We start from the raw sequence: 11,129 nt of genomic DNA on the forward strand, positions 1-11,129 counted from the left end.
ATAGATTTATAAATAACAAAATATTGTTCTACTTTCTGGAACTGAACTGCTTTAATAAAAAAGCTGACTCAGGAAAAGAAAAGAAAAATGTCTCAAAAACATCCAAGATTACATGGCTATCTATCTTTGCACCATTCATTTTTTAACACTTCACTGATGCTAGAAATAGGGACCGACTCTTCTTTACTCAATAATAACTTTCACACTGAATGATCTGGCCAATCCAGTTGATTCAAATGTAAGGTAGACTGGCAAAGATGTCCTCAAAAAACACCAACATTTTGATAACGTAGTTTAATATTGGCCCATCTATGACTGAACATTATTTGCAATAACTTTAGTGAGGAATAAACACATGCACACAAGCTTTTCTATTTTTGTATGAAAACAGTGAATGTGTCTATTAATTTGAAACTTTGCCCTTACATCAACCTTCACAGCTAGCTAGGGAAACTCTTGAAATGCTATCCTGGTTACCTGTGCTTATGTATTGTTATTTTTACGTTAACTCAATTTATTTAGTACAAGCAACTCGGGCCCAAACACAAACACTAAATTCTTTACTATTTATCTCTTTATGTTTTCATTCCTTAGAAATTAATATGGCCAGACCTTTCATGCCAATTCTAATTCTAATTTAAAGAAAAGTCAGGGCAAGTTTATTTACATCGAACCTTTCAACACACAAGGCAATGCAAAGTACTTTACAGAACATCAAAGCAAAGACATAAAGAAAATATCAAAGCACGAGGATAAGATATTGTGTTCCGTGATTAAAGCAGCAAGATTTCTCACCCACATGCTGGGTGTTACCAACCTAAGTCTGACAATTTAAATACATTTATCTTTGCAACAAATGAGAGTAGGGAGGCTGCGGTTCTTACATTCTCCCCTTTAAATCTTTTCCTTGTGTCCTACTTCCACTTTCCTTTCATACCAGAAAAAAGCTGTTTCTTTCAGACCTGCCTCCCCTACTTTCTGAGAAGTCACTCATCGCCCTCTTTTGCTGTTCATGGCTGTGCCAAAGGAAATCATCCATGAAAAATGTTTTGACCCTTCATAATTGCTGCTCTCTGCATGTTTTCCATTTCCTTGTTGCCAGAGGCACATGCTTGCTAAACTGGTGTTAGAGGAAGATGGGCTTAGACATAAATTCATGGTTTATGCACATTTTCAGGCACTTATGTAGGCTTCCATATTTGTACTTTTATATTATACGGCCAGATTCAGTGTGTTAGTAATTTGAAAAGGCCATCTGCAAATAATTGCATTGATTGTTCTTTATCAATATGAAGTGCATATTGCTTAGCCTCCGAAAAGTTTAATTAATAATGATATCACATTTGCCAGTAGTCTCTATAGTGTTCTGATTAGCTAGATGAATCTTGTTGCAGTAAATTAAACTAGTCATTTTTAAACTAAAGAAATGGAGCCGCTTTGTTCCCAAACCTTAGTCAAAAATCAGTCTTTTCCTTGCATATATAAATTTCTTCTTTGTTCTGGGTTTAGTAACCTAGAACTCAGAAATGAAATGCATTAGACTCCCTAAATCATCTATTTTAAGAATATTTGTTTATTTTGTAGCATGCCTAATAGTATTTTTTTCACTTGGAAAACCAAACGGTTCCTACATTTCATAAGGTCTTAATGTTAGTTTAGTTGTCAGTTACCTTTTAAAATGTGTGTATTGCTAAATTATTTTAATATTTAATTTTGGATTCTGATTTGGTCTCATCCTCCAGCTTGTGGTAAATTCATGTTTTTTGGTCTATTGAAATTTTACCAATTCTGCACGTTTATGTTATTATCAATAATAATGAGTGTCAAACAAAGTAAATTTGCCTCGGTAAAAACGTGGTTTACGTGTCTTACCTGACTGCACAAAAACAGACTCCTCTTCAGAATGACCATTGTGTTGTTGTGCCAGTTTACCCGTAACCACAACTAGTTCTAAGTTCAGTTACACAGGTTAAAACGGAATGTATTTATTTTATTGAGAAATACATTAAAAAAAATCTGAACTCAGTGATACAATCACAACATGATGTACGGTGGTTAGTCTGATTCCTGAATCAATGTGTGCTTCTGTGCTGTTTGTGTCTCTGCTCTGTGTTCTCTAACCCCCTGTCGGTCGAGGCAGATGACTGTTCACACTGAGTCTGGTTCTGCTGGAGGTTTTTCCTTCCCGTTAAAGGGGAGTTTTCCCCTCTACTGTCGCTTCATGCTTGCTCAGTATGAGGGATTGCTGCAAAACCATTGACAATGCAGACAACTGTCTCTGTGGATCTTTTGACCAATCTGTATGATTTGATTGAATTTGACTTTGTTAAGTGCCTTGAGATGACATGAACTGGAGCTATGCAAATAAATTTAATTGAATTGATCTTAAATAGGGAACCTTCATGGAATAAATCACCATTTTGACTCAAATAACTGAAAGTCTTGCCTTAATGCCTTATCAAGAATTGGTAAAAAAGCTCCCCAGTCATTCTTGACTCAGAACTTCAAAAACTATAAACACTTGTAACTTGCTCTTCCTCTGTTCATCAGTTAAAAATGCCTTCCCAGATAAGAGCTATGCTTGTATTGCCATTACTGACTTTACTATTAGATTTTATGATGCCAAATTTGTTTTTACATCGTTTAACCTTACTGAACCACAGCATAAAATTAAATATTAAGTCACTGTATTTCTATTACACAGATTACCCAAGATCATAATGCATGTTTTTATTTCTGTTCTTGCTGATAAAACACACATGTCTTAATGTAAATGTTCCCAAATTTTCATAGCTTGGTGAAAAATCAAAGCTGTTTTCTAAAGGTCCCCTAAATTGTTTGGGTCACAGATTTTTACATTTGCAGTTTATCGCATTCTAATACCCAGCTGTTCGGAAGAAGGTTTCTATTTTGGTTTAGATGCTGAACCATGAGATCCTTTTTGTCAATGTCATAAATAAGATAATTCCTTTCAACTGCTGACCGGCAAAGTACACCTTTTTTCGTCTTCTCTCATCTTAAGTACTGTAATTCACAACTTTCAGCTATCTGTCAGAGCTCCCTCTGTCACATCTAGTTGGTTTGAAATGCTGCCACTGCAGTCATTGCTGGGACAAAAAGGCACATAAACATTATCCATGAGATTTCCTGCTTCTTTGGCAGTTCTGATTTCTTATTGATTTAAAACTCTGACTGCTCACCTTTAAAGCCTTAATTTGTCCTGCTCCTAAATACATCTCAGACTTATTATGCCAGGACGCGTGCATGTGATCACTGCAATCCATAGATAGTGCCCTGTTGACTGTTGCCTGGTCACACTTTGTATCCAAAGGAGATATAGTCTTATCCTTTAGAAACCTATTTTATTGAATTCCCCACTTGACTAACTCAAAGTGAAGATTAAATGCAAATCATATGTGTCATGAGCTACCTAACTTTTATTCCTTTTCTAATACAAATGAGCATTTCATACTTATACCAAGAATTGTACAGTATTAAATTATGTTGTTTTATAATTTAATTAAAACTGACTACTGAATGAATAAAAACAGGTTTTGAGATTGGATTTAAATTTGTGTCTTTCATGTCATTTTACTATTATGAACTGATCTGAACTGCGTGCCTTTAGATGTCGAGTGAACAATCTCTGTGTGGTGGACTGAAGTTATTTTTATCAGGAATTGGGTGATTGATGACAATATACCAACCTAATGGTCAAAGATGCTTTAAAAATGGGATAAACTCAGTCAGCCTGGATGGAGAGCATCTGTGAATATGATCTTTGAAGTCTTGCCAAAGAAAGATTGGATTTAGGTCTGAGCTTTTACTGCCACTCTGACCGTTCCATTGTAGCACTGGCTTTATGTCTAGGATTGTTGTCATGCTGGATTAATGACATTAAAAATAACTGGACGGAAAATTAACCAAAAGTTGGCAACCTTTACCTGCTTTGTTTGCAATTTTGGAGAAAATGCAGTTAAATGGTGTAATGTGAGGACATTTACAGTGTTACATAGCTTCTATCATAATGTAAAAATCAGTAGCTTCAGTAACCCAACTTTTTCTGAGAAACAAATAGTTAAAATAGCCCATTTATTTTTGTCAGTGCTTGTATGCAAACAGAATTGCTTCCAGCATTCTTTTGACAGTAGCCATTTCTTGCCACTCTTCCAAAAAAACAGCTTAATTAAAAGCTAAAAGTCGTCCTGTTGAAAGTTTCTTCCATCTCGGCTGTGAATCTCTGCAGCTCCTCCAAAGTAGGTACGTCCGGTGATTCTTTGATTAATGGTCATCTTACCCAGCCTGACAGTTTGTCTGGATTGCAGTGTGTTGGTAGACCAGTAGGTTTCATAGTTTTTTATACTGAAATTATATTACACACTGGTGGGCTCTATCTAAGTTGGACAAGGTAGACTCTTTATTCAGATTTCTGCTGATAAAAACTCTTGAAAACCAGGTATCATGTTCCTTCTACAATCATGTGCTACATGGTGCCGGTCAATTATATATAATCAACCCAAAATATACACTAAAGTTTGTGGCTGTAACATCACAAAATGTAAAAAGGTTTAAGCTTTTGCCAAGCTGTTTATGCTTAGTTATTTTTCAGTTCCTTTCTCTCCATTTACCCTCATTCAGAATGACACAGTGATTTTTCTGGTGCTATTAAGGACAACACATTTTTTTATATTCAGATGGATTGCTCCTCAACTGTGTAATCACCTACCACAGCACATTAGAGCAGGGGTAGGTTCTCGCTGCCTGCTTTTAAAACCAACTTTTATTCTCTGACTTTCAACCTCACTGAGACTTAATTTGTCCTTATTTGTTGTAATTGGTTTCATTGTAATGAATTTATATTGGACTTGTGGCATATTTTAATACATGTTGTACTATGCAGTTATATGTAGCACTTTGTTTCAGCTGTGGTTGTTTGAAAGTGCTTGATAAATAAAGTTGGTATGGGTATATTAACTAATGAATGTTTTGGTAGACCGCCACATCTACCCATGTTTTCTATTAAAGCCCGATGACATGTCTTAATAAAATTTAAGCTTTTGCTTTAGCAGTGACCCATTTTAAAACATACCATGGCATTTTCAAAGGTATATTGCTACTTTTCATTGCTAAGTTTACAGCTTTTTTCCAACAACAATAAAAGTGCCTCTAAATTATAACGTCCCTTATTAAAACCAGTTAGCAAAGCCTTCCAATGTAATCAATAAACACTGTTTGCGTAAGCAACACACACACACACACACATATATATATATATATATATATATATATATATATATATATGTATATGTGTGTGTGTGTGTGTGTGTGTGTACAGAATACAACATTATGCTTGAAGTCCACATGCATCCTAACTGTCATTTTCAATATGATTCATAGTAATCCTTTAGACACACAGGTAAACATGAAGCTGATCCACAACAAAGATTTCTCTCCTTTAGAGCTATCTTTTTATACAGTCATGAATACATTTCAGTAACCTGAAAGAAATCCTGGTTTAGATGATTAGTATGTTCAAGATTCACCGAAGTCTAATTTACTGATGTTTCTGAGTGTAGTCTCAACACACCTCAGCTAATTCACAACAGGCAAAGTGAGCCTTTACCACTCTGCAGTTTTCTTTCTGAACCAGCCTGTGAAGAAAAACAGAAAAACAACTCTAAACATTTTTGGGCAAGGTGGGGTACGAAGAAAACTCCATGCAGCGACAGGACACATTCTGTTGTTCGGCACTTCTATCTTTAGTTGCTGCAGAGATTGGCAGACAGCACAGCGGGAAAGTTTCTATGTACAACACAACGTACGAGTTTGGACCGTGCCATTAAAGAATAAACTTTTGCACAAAGAGAAAAAAAAAACTGCCAAATAGAAACTGTTCACCACAAACCATCATGGTTAGTATGTGGCTTGTTGTCAATGTGGTTTCAGTGCGCTGGTTTGTATTCACAGTGTAATGATAAATTAAGCTGCAGGTGCCCCAGACCACCTGAGATCACCCTTCAAATATGGCTAGAGCTATTAGAGTTGAGTGTGTACTCAATCTGTCCTGAGTGTGTTCACACCTGTCCACTTGTGGAAAGATCACTATGGACAGTTGTTAATGCCAGGTCCGAACAGGAAAACTTTGAGAAGCAAACTTCATGGTTTTCTAGTGAAGTCAAGATAGATGCACAGAATTTCAGAAGCACTTTTTACAAAATCCTCTTCTGCAAACACAGTATATGTTTTAACAGAGCTCTGTATATAAATGACTAAATACCCCTGAAATGAAAAAAAGTATGATCTAATCTCATCCCTCTATTGTGCGCTTGTCTTCCAATTATATGGTGTATCAAGATATATGGCTGTGAAAAATGTTAAATCTTAGCTTTTTTACATACATGCAATCACTCTCCCTGCCCTGGTATTTGCAGGTACTCATACTGGCTAGCAGTCACTTGTAGAGACTGACACAGCCTGGGAATTGGCCTTTTCTCTGACTATTTCAGCTAATAATAATTTAACTTCAGGACACTTATAGATTTTATATACAGCCCAAGACTGCCATGTGATTGTTAGTGATGGAAAAAGAGAATGCTGGGATTGAGCAATTTACTCCCATGTAATTTCTTCAAGTCTGGGCAAGAGTATTTTAGCTAAAACCACATAGCCTACATAGCACATATAAGAAAGTATGTGACGCCTACATTCAGGAGACCTTCCAGATTTCGACTATTGTGCCTGATACCATTCCTGTTCTCGTAGCATTCTTCAGGTTGCATCTGTATTTGAATGGATTAATTTGCCTTAATTATGTTGTCAATGTCCTGTTTTTAGTTTAATTTCTTTCAAAGCAGTTCATGTGTGTGTGTGTGTGTGTGTGTGTGTGTGTGTGTGTGTGTGTGTGTGTGTGTGTGTGTGTGTGTATGTGTGTGTGTGTATGTGTGTGGGTCTTGTTTATAGAGATTGATATGTACTACGTCAGCCAATGTTGTATCATTAGCTAAATTAATTGGTTCCTATCCTTAGGGGTATCTGAACCCTCCAGGTATGTGACATCTTTTGTCTGATATTTATCTCATCCGACTTAATTTATGTCATCCATTTTTTGAGAAAACTGTTTGTGCTACCATTTTCTTTCTATCACATCTTCCCATCAGCTCTTTCACTTCGTATTGTCTGTCTTTCTTTTTGCACTCAAAGCAATTTTCCCACCCATTTATACTTCCCATGTCCTCATTTTTAAATTGAAGAACATGAATAATGGGGATACAAATATCTGCTGAGAAAACCATTCATGCATGGCGGTGCAAAAAAAAAGTGTTAGAAGTAACAGGAAAAAAAAGACAAAAAGGAAAAAGAAATATCTGATCTTTCTTGAAAACAGGAGTAAATAAGTGCACGAGGCAATCAATAGAAATCAGTATTAAATAATGATCCCCAACCTATCTTGTATCAATGTGGTGGTAAAATTGAGGAGGGAGTAAGGGGGGATTTGGAACAAGCAGAAAATATTTAGATCTGTAAATATATATATATATATATATATATATATATATATATATATATATATATATATATATATATATGGCATAAGTGTGTGTGTGTGTGTGTGTGAGGAGTGTCAATTTTACAGATAGCTTATTTAAGATTGCAAGTAAAAGATTCAAGTAATGTGCTTAATTTCTTGATAATTAGACCGGTATAACTCACCTTTTTTAACACATAGTCTGAAACTAGATAATATTAGCGTCTCTTATCGCTCTCTTCATCCTGCCAACTCTCTTTGCCCACAGATTTATTTATCTTTTTCCACGTGTAACCTTCCCTCCACTTTTTTTACTCCTACTTTCCATCTCCATGAAAGGAGAATCTTCCTTAATAAACATTTCCTTTCTGTCTCTATGGATTTTTTTTATGACAACCTAACTCAGCTAGAGTATAGTCATTGCCTACAGCAATGTTCCTTCTCTCCTGTACCAAGAACAATGTATTTTCACTAAACATAGCTTTGCTCCCTGCTGTTTGTTTGCACATTATTTTAGGAACCAGGACAGTCCGTGTGAGCCACATCCCCCTGCAGCTGCTAAATCAGTATATACTGTACATGTGCTTGTATGTTCGTATATATCTTTGTTCACACTGAATGGTTGTTAATTTAAACTCTTATGTGTCATGTACTCTATGTTCCAACAGATCTTTCTAGATGCCAACACGATCAAGCTGGGCAACATTCCCCTTGGTAGTGCTGTAGACCCACTGGAAGGGGCACCTCCAGGCACCACCTACACCAAACAAACTGTATACGAGCTCTGTGCCTGTGCTAATGGCAAGCTCTACTTGTCCCCAGCTGAGGAAGGCGCTACCTGCCAAACCACTAGTAACTTTTGTCTCTGGAGTTGAAAATTAGAGGCTCACAAACACACAGGACATATGGACTAACAAGCTTGAAGCTGATGCTAGCCAACAGACCACTAAATAAAGGAATACGTGTTGGATTGAACCTGACAACAGCTAAAGGTCAGTATCAACGAGGACTGAAGCATGACGAGAAGTTCCCGCATGTTCAGCAACTAAGTAATGTGGACTAGAGTTTGGCAGGAAGGTGGTGGTTGCCAAAAACAGAATCAACAAGGACTGGGATATGAAGTCACCACCAGAGTGAAGAAACATGGAAAAGAGCCTGTGTGAGACCGGTGCCAGCAGCAAACAAATCAAATTAATATGGATTGGTCTGCGGCCAACGCTAGTAACAAGGATGGATAACTTGGCAAGACACAAAAGATGGTTTTTATACTGAGACCACTCATGGACATAAAAGGGCAGTCTAAGGCTTGGGCCTTTGTTGGCTGTCTCTTCCTTCTGCATTTGCAGCATGGATAGACTCTAAGGGTCCTGAGGATTATTCATGGGATTTGCATTGTGTGTTCACTGTTTGACCAAAATATTAAGAACAAAACCAAGCTTTTGTTTTTTTTTTGCTGGATAAACAGAAGTAATTAAGGACTGCAAATACCACCGGGGGAGGTAGATATGTGCTCCTGGTTAACATATCAGTTGGCTATGGTGAGAAACATGAGTGAAAATGTTGGCTCAGCCCAATGGGTAGCTAATAAAATCTAATCAGACAATGATTTTGTCTTATGGGAAGCTAAAGACTACCCAATGGACCAATCTATACCAGAAAGGCCTTCCCCCTATACCCATCCCTCTCAGTCTTTCAACCCAACATTGATACGTGAACCTTTTGCATTAGTGTACAAAAAATGGTAACAATGTTCTCCAATCCCACTTTTCCACTGAATAACAAAAGCAAATAATTGCGCTTTCAACCTTGCATCCACCAACATTCTTCCTCATATATTTTCATCTTTCTAATAGTCACTTTTATTTATTTCCATTGGTTTTCTTACCCTGAATCACATATTTTGCTTGTTATCCTCTTGTCATCCTTTCAAAGCCTATGTTCTCACTTATCTATCCATATTTTGCTTCAGCGCTCTTTTATCTCTGTCCAACTTGGTATCTTCTATTTTTCAAACTCCACTTGACTGCTAAAGGTCATCGTTCTTGTATGTTAACTTTTAGCATATTATGAATAATAGGAAAAAAGTTATCTCTTTGCAAGTGAATCAGTTGTACTATAAACCCGTGACCTCAAAGTTGAATACTTTGCAATATTCTCTTTTTCTCCCTCTCTTTTTCTACATACAATGAATCTAGAAACATCTTGTGGGTAAATAATCGATTGAATTAAATGAAAAAGAAAGACAAATGATCATTTTGGATTAAACTGAAGTTCACATGGGTGCTATGCCAGAAAAGATTTGTTTGTTTGTTGTTTTTAATTCAAACTTTCAGTCAGAGAGGGGATGATTCAACCAGTGGCAGACAAGGCTTAGTCATGTTAATGACAATTAAATATGTTCATCTTGTGTTTTTAATCTGCAAGACTTATTTCATACTATTTGAGAAACCTTTGGCTGTTTTTGTCAAGTCTTTCTTCCTGGATTTCCCTAATGAGGAACAATAAAGAATATTTCAATTCTATTCTATTCTTCCTTATCACTTTCATTGTTCAGTGAGCTCAGTTTTATAATCTTTATTTGGCTTGCCTTTATCTGCAGGATATCTACTCTGCTCCCCCTTCAGTATATTCTTTTTTTCATCAGTAAGGAATCATCTAGTCTTTTTATCACATCTTTTATCTTTTACCTATCAATCATTCAATGACATGTCTTGATATTGTTTTCCCCAACCTATTTCTTGTATGTTCATTCATTACTCTCCTTTTGACATCCCACGCTTTAATATCAGGCAATCTGATTACTTTTTAAAATGCCAAAATCCTTTTCAAAAGTTGTGGATGTAACACAGGCGAAGCTGTAAAGCTAAAAAAAAAAAAACCTTAGCATTCAGGGTCAGCATGACTGGTTTCCAGCTGACTAACCTTGCAGCCATCATTTGCAATAGCTGAAAATTATAGCTAATAAACTTTCATGTGTGCAGGATGAAAAACCTAAGGAAAGTAAGTGTGGATGCCGTGCGTGTGGATGCCGTGCGTGTGTGTGCGCGCGCGTGTGTGTGCGCGCGCGTGTGTGTGTGTCGACTCAACTGGAACAAGGCCCTGAGGCATTCTTTCTATTTTCTTTTAACAAAGTTATACACTGGTGCCTTTGCTACTGTTGGTAAAAGCACATCATAGTTTGAAGATTAACACTACCCTCAGTGGACAATCAGTGTCTCTGAACTATTATCAATCTGCCTACCTATCTATTTAATTTTATGCTCTTTGTTCCTCCCCTTTTATCTTTATTTTCCATAACTCTCAGTATAGCCACCAAAAATAAGAAGAACAAATAAATTCTAGTTTAAAGTTTGAATTCTAATTTTCTGATTTGTTCCGTCATGGTTTATTCTTGATAGTAAAAAAGCACAACTTATGCCATGTATATAACAATACCAATAAAATACAAAATAAAATAATATTGTTTTTAAAGAGAATTTCTGGAAGTAGTGTTGTCATTAAACTTTTTCTGACTGCAGTTTTAAGATTCCAACCTCTTTTTGTCCAAGTGATTTAGGTTTAACCATGTTAATAATGAGATGAAATGATTGTGCAAACATACATG

General features: G+C 36.3%; 1 protein-coding gene across 1 annotated transcript in view; it reads left to right on the forward strand.

Moving 5' to 3' along the window:
* Positions 1 to 10,578, forward strand: part of LOC105934256 (zeta-sarcoglycan) — a 423,091-nt gene extending 412,513 nt beyond the window's left edge. Inside the window, exon 8 of the mRNA XM_036134093.1 lies at positions 8,194 to 10,578. Within this exon, the coding sequence (XP_035989986.1) occupies positions 8,194 to 8,400 (207 nt within the window). The 3' untranslated portion in view covers positions 8,401 to 10,578. The remainder of the gene's footprint in view (positions 1 to 8,193) is intronic.
* Positions 10,579 to 11,129: the final 551 nt, after the last annotated feature.

This window comes from Fundulus heteroclitus, unplaced genomic scaffold (assembly GCF_011125445.2).
Source record: "Fundulus heteroclitus isolate FHET01 unplaced genomic scaffold, MU-UCD_Fhet_4.1 scaffold_74, whole genome shotgun sequence".
Classification (NCBI taxonomy): Eukaryota; Metazoa; Chordata; class Actinopteri; order Cyprinodontiformes; family Fundulidae; genus Fundulus; species Fundulus heteroclitus.